The sequence below is a fragment of the Rhinichthys klamathensis genome, unplaced genomic scaffold (genome assembly GCF_029890125.1).
Source record: "Rhinichthys klamathensis goyatoka isolate OS25496 unplaced genomic scaffold, OSU_Roscu_1.1 h1tg000123l_1, whole genome shotgun sequence".
In the NCBI taxonomy this organism is placed as follows: Eukaryota; Metazoa; Chordata; class Actinopteri; order Cypriniformes; family Leuciscidae; genus Rhinichthys; species Rhinichthys klamathensis.
The window spans coordinates 9767186-9786918 of record NW_026606660.1 but is presented as its reverse complement, the minus strand read 5'-3'; the positions used below and the strand labels follow the sequence as shown (position 1 = coordinate 9786918).

Here is a 19733-nt window from a genome sequence, read left to right as displayed (position 1 = left end):
GATGCTTGGCGCGCATGGCGTTGACAAAGTGTTCCCGTAGCGTAAGCTAAACTTACGCAATACGAGAGAACCTCTCGTAAGAGAACGATACTTGGTTACTAACGTAACCTCGGTTCTCTCTAGAGAGGGAACGAGTATTGCGTAACCGGCCGTGCTCGCGCCACGAGCAACTTCGCTTCAGTCCACGAAAAACCAGGGAAGTCAGCCTACAGCCCCTACTTTTATACGCTAAGCCACGCCCATTCTGGTGGGCTGTGACGCAATGAAGGCGCGGGCGCCCTTCATTGGGCGTGACGTCACGCCGGGCTCACTGGTAGGCTGCAGCAGTTGCCGCAGGGCAGCCAATGAGCACGCGAGATGGCCTGCTCTAGGTCTGCTAGCTGCTGCACTGCGTTGACAATGAATACAAAATTAAGGATCATTTTTTGGCTTCAATATCTCGAGAAGATGAATCTTGCCCGTAGCATAAGCTAAACTTACGCAATACTCGTTCCCTCTCTAGAGAGAACCGAGGTTACGTTAGTAACCGAGTATCATTTCTGAAGCTGGGATCCTTCTGAAGTCTGCCCAGAGAAGCAAACACGCTGTTTAAACTGGACACATCGAAGCGAACGTTCCTTTATGCTTTTTGTTTTATGCCTCATGCCATTTACTCTTCCATTTGTCCTGTCGTCAGCAGACTCAGGCGCGGGGAGTAGGCGGGGAGTGTCAGAAGCTGAACGCACATCTGTATACTGTATCCAGTATATACAGTTTCAGTGTTTATAATGGGTTCTATTTGCTATTGACGAGACACTCACAACCAGTGTAGGCAAATGTCAGCTGTTAAGCGACTGAATGCCAGTGGGTGGGGCCTATGTGCGATTATGTATTTAGTATATTATGTATTAAAGTCCCCCTGTAGTCGATAATTTTATCCCTTAAAACTCATCTTTGATCACCAATATGACATATGTAAAAAAAATTCCTTTTTAAAGAAAATTCTTCATGTCTTAAAATAACTTCTACTTCTAGTACACCCTTACCTCATTTACTATACGGTTCTATGAATATGCAAATTAGCCCCGCCTCCACTCACTCACACCAGCTCTGAGATCCACTCGTTGACGATCACATCTTGACCTGATTGGTTACAAGGTAGTTTGTGACGTCAGAAACACCAGCGATTTCAAACCGCGTTTTTGGTTCACTGCAGTTTTAAAGGTGCAATGTGTAAAAATTTTGAGTATCTATTAACAGAAATGCAATATGACATCCCTAACTATGTTTTCAGTGGTGTATAAAGAACTTACTTAATAAACCGTAATGTTTTTATTACCTTAGAATGAGACATTTATATCTACATAACCGCGGGCACCCCCTTCTATGAAGGTCGACATATTGTTACGTCATGTTACTTTCTACCGTAGCCGAACGCAAACAAACAGCGCTACAGAGCGCGTTTCGTCACTACCTTGAAAGAGAAGCCACAGAAACCTAGAAGCTAGCCATAAACACCGTGAGTAGTGACTTTTCCCTTGTCAGTGGTGTAAAATATGTAGTTGGATTGGTCCATGTAACTTAGTTCTTCTCCCTCGCTGTGTTATGGTTTTGCTGGGGATAAATGTGCTGGTAACGTTCGTGAGACAGTATTCTTGCCATTGGCCGTAAAACAGTATGTTACAGGAATCACCAACCCGTCTATCGCAGTCGATAAGTCGATCTTGGAAGCATTTTAAGTCGATCACGAAGAGTTTTCAAAATCAGAGAAAAAAAGCCTATTGTGTGTAGTAAATGGTGTCTAGGGGATACGGAGGCGCGCGCGCTGTTACAATCATGTCATTTCTGCCGCGCGCACCTTTGGGCTCAAGGCGGACGCGTCCAGTATAAACAGGCTTTACGCTTTAACCAGCTCAGCCACAGTAACAGCTCATATTTAGCCAGCTAAACTTTTACTACTTTGTTAGAAAACATATATAGTTGCATAGTTTCATGTGGTTCTTCTCCCTCGCTGTATTATGGGTTTGCTATGTGGGGAGAAATGTGCTGGTTACGTTTGTGAGACAATCAGCTGATTACTATTATTATATTATATATTAAGACCCTTGATCCTCACCTGACTATATGGCTTTGTAAACTTTATCCATGATGTAGTTTATAATGGACTGTGGTACAGAAACAGTGACAATGTTACACACTCTTGGCTAACTCTGGCTATTCTCTGCTGTCTCCAGACGACGATATGTTTGTCCCGTTTTAGCCACCGTAGATTCTTCGAAAGGGAGGGGTGAGCAGTGGGCTGAGCCCTTAGTGCAAACTCGCAACCGAACCGCTAGATGTCTCTAAAAATCACACACTGCACCTTTAAGGAAAAAATTTTTAGCAATGGTGTTGACTTATGAATTTGCACATGGTTTGTCTTAAAGCATTTTAAAAACACCAAATTTACATAAACAACATTAAAAGCTTGATTTTCACCACAGGGGGACTTTAAGTATTTGTCGATGATTTGCTCTTGAGGCAGTCATATGCAAATGCAAATGATTAAATAAATGCTTTGTTTATAATGAAGAGGACGTTTTAAGCTATGAAATTTGCAAGATGTTTTAATGGTACAAAGACCTCTTATATTCAAAATGCCAAGGTAATTTTTTGATTGCATGACCCTTTTAATTGTTTGGAAAAGCGCAGTTTGTATATTGCAATATATAATTTTTTTGTTCCACAAAAGGGTTTGAAAGAACATAAGGATGCATAAATGGTCCAAAAAAGCTTTTTTTTTTTTGGTGAACTATCCCTTTAAGGAGAAAACTAACACTTGGCTTCAGGCTCATAATTCTGCACACGTTCAACCTCTCATGCCCCAGAAGTGGGAAGCATGTAGATCTGTCTGCCATCCAGCCCTGTTATTTTCTTCTGAAGAGAGGGTTCAGACCCCACTGGTGCTTGTTTACTGCCTGCTATTTGTTTTATTTCTATCATCTACAATCTATCTATAATTTCAAAAAATTAATTGTGATTATCCAAAGAATGGATTTTAACAATTTCAGTTTTTCCAACAAGCCTAAACAGTATTATTTGGTTCTGTTTTATGTGTTGGCACCAGATTTATGTGTTGAATCTGCAGAGCTTTACTACTGTGTGTATGTCTGTGTTTATGATTCTGAATGTGTTTGTGTGAGCGAGAGATACGAGCCGTGAGCTGTTGCCGCGGGTCAAACGTTCGCTCAGTCTGCCACAGCAGCAGTGAACACACTGAAGTTCATTGATGGTGTGTTTGGAGGAAGTAGATCAGAGCAGGAGGGTTAATGGAAAAGCCCATATGTTTGGCAAAGCTGACATAAATCACGCATACACACAATCAGACCTCTTTCTTTCTGAATAGACATTAAAATCTCCACCAGACTATCCATTATACTGGTACAGTCAGGAAATACAAAGCTCTCTGAACACACACACAGTAAACAACTGTCCTAATTATCTTCTTCATCAAGTAAACACACCCAAATGGTGACGACAAACACGCACACACACACACACACACACACACACACACACACACACACACACACACACACACACACACACACACACACACACACACACACACACACACACACACACACACACACACACACACACACAAGAACCTTTTATCCTCCTCTGGTTTCTTATTGTGTGTCGGCTCTTTTGTGCTTCACCCTTGATGATCATCATTAACCTTTTTCCTGGTTCATCTCAGTGTTGTTTATATCAGCATGTTATTTTATATGCCAATTTATATGTGAATTTGTTTCTCTTCCTCTTTTTCTTGTCTTGATGTTATTTAATACTGCATCCAGTGTAATTTATGAACAGTTATAAGGTTAATACATTTTAATTCATATTAACAGGAACATATTATAATGTTGTAGGTGGAACTTTGGGACTCTAATTATCATGTTGTTGGTTTTTTTGGACATGGTTATCATTACATGATTACCATACAATATTACTGCCCTATTAATTTGCATTGTATTCCAACCAGTGTTATTTTTGCTTTTTTTTGTTTTGTTGCAGTTTTTGTTTTATACTGTTATAGTATTTATTACTATTTTTGAATTAGTTTATATTTTTATATTTCAGTTTTCATTTAAAATTTTGTTTTAGTAATTTTTTTTTAAATACTTCTATCTATCTATCTTTAATTTATATTTCTCTGTTTTTTTAGTTTTTTTTTTTAGTATTCATCTTAAACTTATTTTATTTACAATTACTTTCCAATGCACTTTTAATTTGAGTTATTTTATGTTTTAATTTTAAATGTAATTTAATTTCAGCTTTATTTCAATTAATACTTTTAGTTTGTTTTAGTTAACAATAACAAAACTGTATTACTGATACGTTGGAATCAGTGTTTTCTGATACCATGGCAGTACCATGTGTTTATTAATATGTACTTATATAGAGAGATACTGTATGTATATCATGGTAATACTATTTTTTTTTTGTCTGGTACCATGGTAATACCATGGTTTTATATGTATCATGCCACTTTTTTTTAACATGTACCATGGTAGTACTATGTTTTGCAGAAATGTACCATGGTATGCTTTTTTTACATTTAATATTGTAACATGTTTTTGTATGTATGATAATACCTTGTTTGTTTGTTTTCTGTTTTTAGACATATATCATGTTAATACTATGTTTTTGGACATGGTAATACAATAATTTTTCTTCAGGTGCCATGTTAATACCATCTTTTGGACATATACATACCATAATGATAATACTGCTTATAGTCCCATAGTAATACCATGTATTTTTGTACATATAATAATACTTTGTTTAAATTTTTTTGTATTTTGTATTGATGTGTGGTGACATCAGTAGTTTACCACACAAGTTTGCAGTACCGCATATATACCATGGACCATGAATATGGTACTGTGGTGGTACCGTTGTGCAGTCAGAGTTTTAGATGATAAGACCATGGTACTTTGATATATACCATACAGCAGCAGCAGTGATATTGTCTAAAAGGAGAGGAGAACAAAACAAAGTTTCTGCTCATTCAAATGCATCACTGTTGTTAAAGGTTGAAAACGCTGTGTTCTGTGTCTAGATCTAGCCGACATGAGTGAGGAGAAGAAGGAAGGCCTGGGGCATCTCTGCACGACACTGCAGGTTTATCTTGGCGAAGAGAACTTCAATCTTTCTGAGCTTCCGTCCGGCCTCGACCCCATCAGCCTCCTCGCCAGGGTAAGTGTCCTTTCATTGTCATCTCCAGCAGTCCGCAGGGGTCATGCTCTCAGAGCGACGGGGCGTCACACCGGATTTCACGCAGCGTTGCGAATGGTGTCAGTGTGTCACGAGAGCGTGGTGGACACATACCGAGCTGCTAGGTCACCTGCTGTGAATACATGCTGCTATTTTTTGTCTTTTCTCCTCAAAGCAGGAATCAAGTTGTTCATAGAAGCTAAATTAAGTCATTTCATGTTCAAGGTTGAATTTTAGTTTAATTTCCAGGAAATAGACCAAAACATTTCAATTCATTTTAATGGAATCATTAAAGTCGTAAAATGGAAGTTGTGATAAGTCTTTCCTTCCCTATTGTGTGAAAAAGGAACAAAAATGTGGGGCGGGATTTGATTTTGTCCATCGGGAATTGATTGGATTGTTGGTTGGTTGTGGTTTGCTATTGGTTGATGTCATGTGAGTGCAGGTTGCGCTGTTCCCGTGCCAGCAAACGACATCGGCAGGGCTTGATATTAACACCCACCAACCTGCCTGTCAGTCCTACTAGCTACTTTGGTGGGTTGAATTTTATGTATAATATATACATTTTTCAATTGCAGTCTTTTAAAAAGGCATCTAAAATAATAAACAAAGTGCAATGTATATCGATTTTTCAATACATATTGACACCGAAAGAGCTGAAACGCTTCCAATACAAATTTTCCGCAGAATAGATACACGATACCAGCTAAGCTTTCTCGCTATTTCATCTCTCTGACAACGGGTTGACACGCAAACCCGCCTCCGCTCACTCACTCGTTTCATTTGCTCCGGATGAATATTGTTGGGGTTACAGGGCTTGAATTTCAGCGTGGGATTGTGCATACTTTTACTTATTCTTGCAGATTTTGTGCTCAAACCCAAAGTGCCCGCACATAAAGCCGCCTCTCAGTACTAAAAATTGAGTACTTCTTTCACTGCTTATTAGACTTAAACAGTCAAATACACACAAAATAATGTCAAAATGCCATTCTTGGTGAGTGTTCATGTAAACATTCAGTTATGTTTAAAGTGAACATAAACAGTTGAGAAAGAAAACGCATGTGTAACATAATGGATCCGTGCATCAGGTCTTAAAGTGACAGCAGCATAATATATCTGCTGCCAAATTATTTAATATAATATCAAGAATATCTATATGACAGTTTTTCCTCATGGTGTCGATGACAAAATTGTGGCCAGTGAAAATGCTGCGTGGCTAGTAACTTTGGAAGACCACTAGCCACTAGTGGCTGGTATGGAAAAAAGTTAATGTCAAGCCCTGGTTATCAGAGAAGAGAAGAGTGAGGGGAACTTATTTTGATTAAAGATTACGAGAGCACATGAATTAAAAATAAAAATAATGATGTGCACAGATAAATCATTTATAATAAACACTGCAATGTTCCATTAACAATAAGAATGGTCTATTTTGATTTTATAGTAACTTTAAGTAGAATCAGATCCAGAATCATTACATTCCTCACGATTCACATCCCAAGATGCATATCCCATAATTTTCTGCCATTTCCTTTGAGGACGCCTGAGGTGCATGCTAATGTACTAGTTTATTTACCGATGTGTCAGTGAGATCGCTTGTTTGGATTCCTGTGTGAGTAGATTTTATTTGCTTGTTTACCAACCGTCACTCGGTGTCGTAATTGTGAACACATTGAGTGAAAGGGTGAAAATGGTGATCTTCTCTTCAGGATCGCTTGTAAACAGAGAAGGGATCGCACATCTGGCCCGGGACAAACAAATGTTGCATGTGAACACAAACACCTGTTTTATATGAGAGACAGCCAGCAGCCACATCTCGCTTATAAAGCATCAAAGACCCAAATGTGGATCCTGTAAGCATTTCTAATGCAAAAACACTAAACGCCGCAGCAGGGCAAAACTCGAGTTATTCAAAACATGCACAGATGCTTGAGCTAGGAGCATCCAATTCACTTTTGCGTTTGTTGACTTTGATTTACAAGTTTTACATTTTCTTGGCCTGGATGCAAGCTATTATGATGTTGATTTGTGAGTGAGTCATTCTGTTGAGTTGAATAACTGCTTCAGAAACCAGTGTGAATTATTCATTAATCGTTCTGAATCAAAATGATTTTTAAAAATTCATAGTATTCAGAAATGACTGGAAAGTTGAACGTAAATGCATAATTAAAAATGTTGGTATGTATTTGTTTAATTCTATAGCTAAAGGTGTTTGTAGAATGATGATGTGTGTGTTTTCTACCTTTTTTGCTTATAGATAAGTACACGTGAGAGATAAATACATTATTATCGTTATTTAACATAAATAGGGAGTTTTTAGCTACTTGATGGGCTCAGTTTGAGTGCTTTTTGGAATCTTATTGATATAAGGGAGATATAAAGAGTATAAGATTAAAGATTGGAAGTGAAATTTTAGGGAACAATCAATAGCTTAAATTAATAGTTTACTTAAAAATGAAAATTCTGTCATCATTTACTCACCATCAAGTTGTTTCAAACCTGTATGAATTACTTTCTTCTGTTGAACACAAAGGAAGATATTTTGAACTTTGAAGAATTTCAGTAAACAAACAGTTGATGGGCCCCATTGACTTCCATAGTAGGAAAAAAAAAGTAGGAAGTATTTTTTATTTTTTTTGTATATTCCCATTTCAAATGTGAAAGTTTTAAGCAAGCTCTTAGACCACTCAGATGAACACCTAATTAAAAAATATATATATATACTTTGGGTCAAAATGACCCGATGAGAGGAAGTTAACATTCTTTTGTGGAAAATGTGTGGAAATAAGCAAAAAAAAAAAAAAAAGCTGCCACAAATAATGCGAGAGTTTGCTTTCATTTGCGTTCAATTATGTGTTTGCAAAATAGTGAAATTCTAGATGGACTGTATATTGGCCAAACAGAGGAGATTTGTTCTCCCATTTAGGTACTTTGGTTTCTCCAAAGGTTTCTTCCCTGTTTTCAAGAAGTTATTGCCTTCGCCTCTGACACTGTTAAAAACAGAAAAAGCAACTTTACAAAGTGCTGCAAAAATGAAGCACTAAAATAATTAAATGTGATGTACAATGGGTGCAGAAATTTTAATATGATATTTATTATAATATTTTAATATGATGTACGAATACACTTTAGGGGGCATTTTATTCCTTTGTAATCAATCAAAAAACTATTTGTTTTTTTTTTTCTGGTCAGATCTATCAAATGGAATTCAATGCCCTGTTCATCAGTCGGACACTCATATCAGTCATTTATTAGATAGAGACTGAAGATGGGAAAACATATCAGAGCTGAGTTGATGGATTTAGTTGTGACATTTTCTGTCAGACATATGAGGTAAAGAAACATCAGTACAGGTGTGATGGAGAGGAAATGCAATGGGACTCACATCATGTGAAACCCTCTCTTATTCAGTAATCATCATTCTCTGCATCTGTAGATGATGTCATGTAGACCTGCAGGCCTCACCCAGATGCATGATCTGCTCCACATAACACACCTCAAGTTAACGGCACAGTCACTAACTAAAGAGCTTGAGTTAAATGTTAAATGCTTGAGCTTGATTAGAACAGTCTTATTAGTTTGTTTTCATTAATTCATAGAACATATGGTTGTTTCATATTTGGTTTGTTAAAGGCCATTATATACTCATTGTGAAGTTATTTTTCGTTCTTCGCTTAGGGGTAAAAAAAGTTTTCCAAACTCCACCCACACTTCTGAGAGCGGCATTTAAATGTTAATATGTGCTTCACGCTTTCCTCTCAATAACAAAATGAACACAACAAAAATGACACCAGTGAGTAAACAGCAGTTAAGAAAGCATCTGATCATAGCGATGCTGATATGTTTGCATCAGCTCTGCAATTTAGCTCTCAAGTAAATTCACACCATGTTTATTTACCACTAGTTTATAGCCTACAATAGATTTATTTAAAGCAAGCAGCTTTGCAGTGTTAAACATGACGAAAAAAAAAATAGTGCCAGTGTCAATTTCAATAATTACAACTTCAGTTTCTATTATAAAGCAGTTCTCCAGTGTGTTCAAGGTTTTACTTGTGTCTGATTTCTCGACGGACTGAACAGAAGAAACGAACCGGAGAATATTTCCACGTTAAAGAAGGCGGAGCCTCAGAGCCACACCTACCTATTACATAATCGCTATGGACCAATGGTAGTTCGAAGGTGCTTACTAGCCGGAGCAAACTTTTCCAGAAGGTCACTTTGGCAAGCTGTTTCGAAATCCCAAAACAAACCAAACAAACTTCGTGAAATTAAAAAAATATATATATATTTTTAAATGAATTCACACCAGTTCATTCTACAATTTAGCTTGAAGTGTATTGGGGCCTTCTTTAGTATAATAAATGAAACCCAAAGTATTTTTGTGTTGAACAAAAGCCATATTTGGAGATCTGTTAGAAGGAAGGAAGGAAGAAAGGAAGGTGGGCTTTTGTTTTGACTATTTTTTCTCTCTCACACATTATCTCCTTCTTTCACTCCTCATTTAATGAGATGCTGGTAAATCCTGGATGAATATTCCAACTTGGGTGTGGGTGGGAAAACAAATGAGCATACAGTGGAAGAAGTGTGCTCGTCTTGACCCTGAGTGCTGATAAATCTCCCTGTTCTGCATTAACTCTGCTCACGAGAGTCGGCTCTTGGCCCGGCGCCTCGTCTTTAGCATTACAAACATGTTCAGCCACGTTAAACCAACACCCTGCCCATCGCCTAATCAATTAACCAGCGTGAAAACAAGCGTCCGTGGTCCACAAATGATTTCCATTTCAAATCAGACAGATATTCTGTGCCATTTGCTGAAACTAATTGCTGAAACTAATTCTCTTATAATATTCAAAATGTATCCCTTGCATGCAGTGGAAGTTCCTCAGGGGAATTTGGGATGTTTGTTGGCAGTGTAATTTATTTATTTATTCATATTAAGTAGGAATTACCAGAGAACTAGAGTAGGTAGGAGTCAAAAATCTCCAATTACAATAATAAAACTGAGTGAGGGACGTGTCGGAACATGTGGATTTAGATTAAAATCTAGATCCGGAGGGGCTGTCATTCACATTCCAGAACTGAAGTGATCGTGAATTCACTGCATTAATTAAAATTGCAGAGAATGCTAGTGTTATTGTCCAGGGCTTTGGTGAATACAGTATTCTCTTCTAATTTTTGTGCATGTGTGTTATGAACTCAAAAGGGAACTGGTGTCTTTTTTTGTTGTTGTTGGTGAAACAAGTCTTTTGTAGTCTGAACAGTTCTGATTTACTGACTCATGGGTTTTAAATATTCTTTAAGAACGAGTGTTCTACAAAAGTTTCCTCTCGATGGGTCCTCTCACAGCAATCTGTTTATATGAGAAGTAACATATTTGTTTCATTTTGTTGTCTTAATTAGGTGTATGCTCATACTTAAAGGGATAGTTCACCCTAAAAAATGAAAATTCTGTCAGTAATTACTCACCCTCATGTTGTTCCAACCCCGTAAGTCTTTCGTTCATCTTCGGAACACAAATTAAGATATTGTTGATGAAATCTGAGAGCTGGATCACTCCTCCATAGGCTTCTAAGGGATTGAAACTTGCCGGCCCAGAAAAGTTATTAAAGACATCGTTAAAATAGTCCGAGTGACTACAGTGGCTCTATCTTAAGTTTATCAAGCGACGAGAATACTTTTTGTGCGCAAAAAACAAACAAAAATAACGAGTTTATTCAACTATTCATTTCCTTCTCTGTGGGCCTCGAGATAGTTCACGTAGTGTAACTGCTCAGCGCTTCTGTGTTGTACGTCACCACATAGGCTCACTATTGGCCGACGCTGGTCATGTGTGTGACGTACAACACAGAAGCGATTAGGGCTGGGCGATATGGCCAAAAAAATTTATCACGATATTTTTTTATATATCAGTCGATATCGATAATTATCACGATAAATGTCAAATCTTTATTTCTTTCAAGTTTAAAGGCAGATTTTTGCTCCTAAGTGAAAGTTGTATAAACCAGAGCGTTGTGGTTTTAAAAATCTGAGGTAGAACATTCAAACATTTGTCATTTTTCCTTAACAAAATAAATATCTGAAAAGAAAAATATTTCTTTAGCACAGTTTGCAGTGCAGGCTGCAATATTCAAATGACATGTTTTGTCTCGAAATGCATATTTGACAGTGAGTTGACAGTAAATCTGCATCCTAACTCAAGCTAATACTACTATGTTAAATTTATGTTCATTAACAAAAACAGTAACATCTGTTTTTTTATTTTTTTTTATTTAAGGACCACATTTTTATTTGGTAAAATGTAATATTCTGACTGTTTGAGTTTTATTCAAATTAACCATTGGTCATCCAGTATTATGCATTTAGATCATGATAACCACAGATAAAGCCAGGTACAGCCTATAGCACCTCACTATCATGGCAAAATGTAACTTTATGGTTTCTATGGTATTTGAATGAAAAACAGTAGCCTAACAGTTAAATAGGAGAAAAAGAGAAGGAAATGAATAGTTGAATAAACTCGTTATTTTTGTTTGTTTTTTTGCGCACAAAAAGTATTCTCGTCGCTTGATAAACTTAAGATAGAGCCACTGTAGTCACTCTGACTATTTTAACGATGTCTTTAATAACTTTTCTAGGCCGGCAAGTTTCAATCCCTTAGAAACCTATGGAGGAGTGATCCAGCTCTCAGATTTAATCAAAAATATCTTAATTCGTGTTCCGAAGATGAACAAAAGTCTTACGGGGTTGGAACAACATGAGGGTGAGTAATTACTGACAGAATTTTCATTTTGGGGTGAACTATCCCTTTAAGGTTAAGGATTAGGGATTCTATGGGTGCTGGATAATAATAAAATCATTATTATCTTAATGTAACGCGGTGGCTGGTATAATGTGCTCGACGAAGGAGATGATTCGAAATACACAGTCTTTAATCGACAAAGGACAAAACTGAACAGGGAGTATATGCAGGGGATAATCAGGAACTAAATACGATTAAACAACTGATAATAATTAATCAGAAACATAACCGGAACTAAACAGGAAAACATGAACTAAAGAAAACAGAATATCAAATTAAGAGTCCATAAATGTGACGCTTTATTATTATGCAGACTTATACTGAAGAAGGGACTCGTGCGATGTTGAAACCAGAGAATTGAGTCTGGGCTCAATGACATCCAAAACACCCTGCAACTGCATAGCAACACATTAAGAAATGCTCAGGACATCTTCAGAACCGTTTATGAACGACCCCAAGGTGGAGAGGACATTTGCACGGGCACCTAAAATCTGGTTTTCTTTTACAACAGATGTGATGTCATCTGCTACTCAGCACTGCCTTGTTTGCCCTTCATTCACAGCTGTTATATTGAGGATCATTAATATTTTACATGTCCTCTATTTTGTTTTATTTGTCTGTATTTTACAATGGCCTGTTTTGCCCAGAAAGCAGAGTTCCATCTGTGCATGATAGACCCCAAATAGGGCAGCATTTTTTAGTGCTGTATTAATACATAATGCAGGAACACTTCACGACATCACCAGCAGCCAAACAGGTCTATGAGCTGAAGGATCAACATCCCATTTTGTTTTATAATTACCTAGTTGTAAAGCCTGTTTACATCATAAATCTAAAAATCTACAAAGCCTGTATACATCATAAGGAAAGTCTTTTTGCAATATAATTCAATAGTAAATGTGCCTTAGAATTAGAGTATACTATACATAATAAAGCTATTATTTTTTCTCCGTTGTAATTTAGTTAGTAATTTGGGTTGTAAATATAAATAAATCATGAATATAAATCATTTATTTATTGCGGAAACCGCACTAAAATACTCGCAGAGTTTACAATATGTGTTGAACAGCACTGCAAGACCACTACTGAGTCAACAACGAAAGACTCAAACCAATTCCTTTCTCTGGAATCTTCTGAGTGGGTTCTTTTTAATCAAAAACACACAGTGCAACGAACATGTGTTGTTCAAATCCTGAACAAATTACTCTTATAGTTCATAAGTTACTCTTATGGTTCTTTTTTTTAGTGAATTAAAAACATAGCGTGACCAGAGTTGCCAGACTTCCAAACCGATAACTCTGAGCTGTGTGTGTGTGTGTGTGTGTGTGTGAGAGATTCAAAAACATTGCCAGTATTGTCTGAACCCCAAATGAATGATTCGAAGGTTTATTGATTATTGATTTAGTAGGCATATATATATATAAATAAATATAAAAATATAATATAAATATAAATACATTTTTTAAAGACCATGGACAAAAAATGTATATATGATTTTTTTTATATATTCATTGTAGTATAATGCTTTAGGTGTCATTCAAATCACTACATTTATATATTTATTTATTGACTTTTCTTTATACTCTTCCCTTCCCTTCCCTTCCCTTCCCTTCCCTTCCCTTCCCTTCCCTTCCCTTCCCTTCCCTTCCCTTCCCTTCCCTTTCCTTTCCTTTCCTTTCCTTTCCTTTCCTTTCCTTTCCTTTCCTTTCCTTTCCTTTCCTTTCCTTCCCTTTCCCTTTCCCTTTCCCTTTCCCTTTCCCTTTCCCTTTCCCTTTCCCTTCCCTTCCCTTCCCTTCCCTTCCCTTCCCTTCCCTTCCCTTCCCTTCCCTTCCCTTCCCTTCCCTTCCCTTCCCTTCCCTTTCCTTTCCTTTCCTTTCCTTTCCTTTCCTTTCCTTTCCCTTTCCCTTTCCCTTTCCCTTTCCCTTTCCCTTTCCCTTTCCCCTTCCCTTCCCTTCCCTTCCCTTCCCTTCCCTTCCCTTCCCTTCCCTTTTTCCATGTCTTTTTTTTTTTTTTGTGCCCAACAACGATCCCAGTGTCCTCAGGGTAATGTCTGGATGTTTCCTCTCAGTCTGACTGTCATTTTACTTCAGGTACTTTAAGTTCCATGGTTGGTCAAATTACCCAACATACCTAACCTGTTTGGTTAGTCTTGCAGAACATAAAGACAAAAAACCATGGAAACCTTTATCATCACATGACAGATGTTTATATACAGCTCTGAGTTTGCAGACTGAGACTAAACCATGAGTATCCCGAATGTTCAGTAATTAGTTTGCTGGGAAGGTCACTTTGCGTTTTAACCTAAGACAATATGAAGAGATTTACCAATGTTCTCATGGTCAACCAAAACTAATTTCCCCTATTGCTGTTTTGACAGAATTAGAAAACAGTTAGCCTACTTTAAGTTGTAATATTTCTCAATATTAATGTTTTGACTGTATTTCGGAATTCGGATCATAAATGCAGTCTTGGTGGACCTGCAACTACACTTAACTGACTGCTGATACACATTAAAATCAACATTAAGGCTGTGAATCACACAGACTGAACCAACAGGGGGCAGTGTGCTCTTAAATATCTGTATCTTATATACAGTTTGCACATAAACAACAGAGTATACCATTTGTTTTGTATGTTGGAACTTTTGGCCTTGAATGAACAAACATAACTGTATTTGTGCCCTCTGGCTATCGCTGGCACACTGAGGGTCCTGCTTCACTGGACACATTGAATAGGGTTGTGAAGCCTCTCGCGTGGACTTGTAAAGTGTACATGTCGGCGTCTGCATGTGTTTAGTCTTCACGTGTTCATTCCTTGCGAGTGTTTGTTTGGGAGTTGTTTGGTGGAGTGTGATTGTAGGTGTGAATGGAGAGTTTGTGTGTTTGTGGGCGCCACAAGGATAGTAAAACCTGAAATTACCCACATTGGGTCCACTAGCCAACAATCCCCACGAGGAAAACGGCTTAATAGAAAAACTAAATGATGTCTTAATGAAATGTACAAATGCTAAATGGTTTATGTGAAGGTTAACAGTAGGTTTACTGGGATAGAAATTAACCTTAGTTCAGCGTAAAACAGTAGAAGTCAATGGAAAGTCCCCATCATGATAGAAAAACAAGCGTGTGTATGTGTGTGTATGTGTGTGATGAGCTGCAGTCTAGAGGAGGATGTGGGTTATTGGAAGGAGAGCCAGTAAAATGGCCCATTACTATTCTGAGCACTGTGCGTGTGTGCATCAGTGCCTTTCAAGGAGGCTGACACATGCTTGGTAATATGAAACGCTTTTAAAGTCGGCATGAAACAGAAGTTTCAATAATTTTTTTTCTTTCCTGTTGTGATGTATATCCGAGTGAAACGACTTCTCGAACAAGAAAAAATGTTGGGCGGGACTTGATTTTGTCCATGGGCAATTGATTTGATCGCTGAATGGTTGTGGTTTACTATTGGCTGATCTCATCATTCGAGTGACAATTTGCCCCACCCTTGTGCCACTAAACGCATCATCAGTGAATAGAAGAGATGTCATTACAAAAGGGAGGCGAAATTATTGTGATTTAAAGATTATGATGGCACATGAATTAAAAAATAAATTATGTGCACGGAAAAATCATTTATAATAAATACTGCAATGTTCCATAAAAAAAGAATCGTCAATTTTGATTTCATGGTTTAATATGGGATATTCAACATATGTCCAGCTGTTCCTGAAATGTAATCTCAGATTATGGGTCTCGGAATCCATTTCAAATATTTACCATCAACAAATTGTGGCCAAGTGGTTCGATTTTAATTTCCATGCACATTCTTGTTTGCAGTTCTGTTTATATTAACTACACCATATCACATTAACAAAAGGGCAAAGATCGACAATCATATCCAATATCCAAGCTTTCCCTAATATAGTCCTTCAGCCATTCTGAGTTACATTTACAGCTTCCTTTTCCGCCTTGTACTCAATCGGTTGCTGTATGCCACTGATATGGAGCAATAAGCAGCAGTTATTGAGCTATGACAGAGTTTAATTGTGTCCTCCTGCAGCAGACACTAAGGCTGCATCACCTCTCTGAGACGCCCACTCAATTCCTCATCCTGACCGAACCGTAACCCTGCAATACACACCACAGAGGTATTGTGCTGCATCCACACACAGCCATATCCAACAATCACCACCTTCCCACTGCAGGGAAAGATAGAAATGGAGAGAGAGACAAACATTCATTCACATGCAAGACAGGCTTCCCGCACCTTTGGGAATGCTGCACCAGCCTTAAAGACAACATGAATTTGAAATGTACTTTCCAAATAAATGTGCCTGGGCTTATAGAGCATGATTTTGTTTAGCCACTATGGCTAACTTACCTTGTCTTATAATGGAGTGAGTTTGAATAAATATTATATCAAATAAAAGTTCATATTATCCAGTTGTTGATGTTGTTGATGTTTATTGTTGTTGTTTATTAATTTTCCATCCTACAATCTAGATATTGTAATTCGCTATATTGAAATCCCTGGTTTGTGGTAGTTAAATGGTTGCCAAATGCTATTTCATGGCGTTAAAGTCTTTTTTTTACATTTTTATTTTTATTTTGCTGCATTCAATGAATAACAAAGTCAGTGGCTGGTCAGACCCAAATTTAAATTGGACTAAATTAAGATTTTAGTCACCCTGTAGATGTTTTCTGCCATTCGGAAATGACGGAACTGGAGAAAACCGACACTGGTGTCAGGTGCCTAAAGTCAGAAACAATCTTCTCTGCAAGAAACATCACAAAAATTGGAACGTGGAATGTGCAGACCTTAAATCAAAGTGGACAACTCGCCCAACTATTATGTCTTTGACGATTATCATTTGGACCTCTTAGTGGTCTGTGAGGTCAGATGGATAGGAAGGGAGTGGCCAAATTAACAGTGAGGACAATATATTTTTGTATACGGGACAATATGTACGGTAACTTGGAGTCGGACTGATCCTGAATAAAAGAGCAAGGAAACGCTGGTCGGCTGGAAACCCGTCAGCAACCGGATCTTTAGGGCCTGTTTTTCTTATGGACACGCCAATGCGACAGTCATGCAAGTCAAAGACAAGTATTACGAGCAGCTCCAAGACACTTGATGACATCCCAAATCACGACTTGAAGGTCCTGATCGGGGACTTTAATGCCCGGCTGGGTGGTGACCGACGAGTATTCAAAACTGCTCTGAACCCACATGTCCTCCGATCACCTTCGTGACAATGACGAATGATTGGTATCGTTGTGTAAATACCAACTGGCTATGTGTCGGAGACACGTATTTCCAACATCGTCAAATCCACAAGGGGATATGGTTGTCACCAGACGGGCGAACCCTCAACGAGATCAACTTTATCTACGTCAGTCAGAAGTGGATGTCATCCCTCCGCCATGCCAGGGTATACAGAACAGCGGACGTACGGTCAGACCATTATTTAGTCAGAGTGGAAATGAAACTTAAGCTCAAAAACCAAAAGCAGTCAATATCAAAGAGACCATTTGCAATGGAGAAACTTAAAGAACCAAACCATCTCAAGCACTTTTAGTTCGGAACTACCTAACCGTTTCAGTATGCTAGATGCAAAATATGTGGAAGAGCTCTCGACTAAGATCAAAAACACCACAAAGGAGTGCGCCCAAGACATCATCGGGATGCGCCGAGGACGCAGAGGGGAGAAGTGGATCAAAGACCGATCATGGAAACTGATAGACGAGAGGAAAATCGTATAGCTAAAAAGAGACCAGGCCGTGGATGCCGCGATCGAGAAGCAGGAAACCAGAGATACGCAGAACTAGACCGACTTGTTAAGAAAAGCTGCCAGATGGACAAGAAAGAATGGTTCCAGCTGAAAGGCGATGAAGCACAAGAAACTGCAGACCGAAATGACACGAAGACCCTCTATTGCATCGTCAATGAGTTGACTGTAACAAGGAAAAACACCAATGTCCCAATTAAAGATAAAAATGGGAGACTTCTAACCGTACAAGAAGAACAAAACAAAAGATGGATCGAACACATCTGGGACACACTTAATCAACCACACCCGACAACCACCTATGACTTCAATGCTGACATGGCTCTAGAGGAGTTTCCAATTAACACTAGCGAGATCACCATAGAAGAAGTAAAAATCGCGAAAGAACAACAGGACGGCAGCATTGGACGACATACCGGTGAGATCCTTAAACATGGTGGCCAGATAATAGCAGAAAAGCTGTCAATGCTATTCAACAAGTGCTGGCGATACGGAGATGTCCCAGGGGACTGGCAAAGAGGAGCGATAGTTAAGATTCTAAAGAAACGTAACATCCCTGAATGCACAGAGAGAGGAACAAGCTGGGTTCTGCGCTGGAAGATCAGAAAATATTTGTCCTCCGCAACATAATTGAACAATGCGTTGAGTATCGGAAACCCCTGGCTATCAACTTCATCGACTTTAAGAAAGCATTTGACCGCATTCATCGAGAGTCTCTCTGGCAAATCCTGCGATCTTACGGTGTGTCAGTAGTCTTCATCAGCATCTTTAAGAACGGGGTGAAAACTGACAGAGGCCACACAGGCTTCTTTGAGATTGTCACCGGCGTTAGACAAGGGTGCATTTTGTCCCCGCTGCTCTTTCTTGTCATCATGCTGTTCCTTTCATCATGCGACAAGCCGAAAGGTGTATTGGGGTCGGCATCCAGTGGTCAAAGCATGACTGCTTGGGCTACCTGGATTTCGCACACGGCATCGCCCTACTGGAGAAAGACGAGGTGAAGCTGCAAAATGCAATGGCCAATCTGTATACAGAAGCTAGCAAAGTTGGCCTTTAGAATTAGTGCAGAGAAATCAAAGATCATGGACGTAAATGCCATGGCCCAGACTAGAGGGATAACAATTGGAACACAACGGCTTGAAGAAGAGGACAAGTTCACCTACGGGCAGTGTCATCAGACTCAAACTGGCCGGCCACATCTTTCGGATGGAGAACCATCGGATTCCAAAGATTGCAAAGAGGGGGTCACCTCTAAGTGCTAAACGCCCACAAGAATGCCCCCGCAGGCCTCGGCGAAGAACCTTCATTCAGGATTTAAAGACATTAAACATTGCATGGAATGATGCCAAGACCCACGCTGGAAAGCCCCTGAAAGAAGTCTCTTATGCTCACCAAGGCTGCATTTATTTAATAAAAAATACAGGAAAAACAGTATATTATAAAATATTATAAATATTATTACAAATTAAAATAACTTCTATTTAAAATTTTCTATTTTAATATATTTTGACATGTCATTAATTCCTCAGATGACAAAACTGAATTTTCAGCAGTTTTCAGTGTCACATGATCCTATTAATGTTATTATTATTATTATCATCAATGTTTTAAAAACGTATTGCTGGATAATATTTTTGTGGAAAGGTTGAAAAGAGCAGCATTTATTTAAAAATATATATACATTTTTGTAACATTCTAAATGTCTTTACTGTCAGTTGTGATCATGCTTTCTTGCTGAATTATAAAGTTTAAAAAAAAAAAATTTCACTGACCCCAAACTATTGAACGCTAGAGTATAACATTTATGATTACAAAAATGCAATAAAAATGGTTGTTCGTTTGATACCTAATGCATTAACTCATATTTCAGAAGTGAACCTTATTGTAAAGTGTTACCAGTTTGTCCACTATCACGGGTGGATGATGTTC

At 38.3% G+C, this 19733-nt stretch overlaps 1 protein-coding gene across 1 annotated transcript in view; it reads left to right on the top strand.

Annotated features, from left to right (window-relative positions):
- smyd3 (SET and MYND domain containing 3) overlaps window positions 1-19733 on the top strand; it is a 216450-nt gene that overhangs the window by 37684 nt on the left and 159033 nt on the right. The window contains exon 5 of the mRNA XM_056256150.1: window positions 5087-5223. Within this exon, the coding sequence (XP_056112125.1) occupies window positions 5087-5223 (137 nt within the window). The remainder of the gene's footprint in view (window positions 1-5086; window positions 5224-19733) is intronic.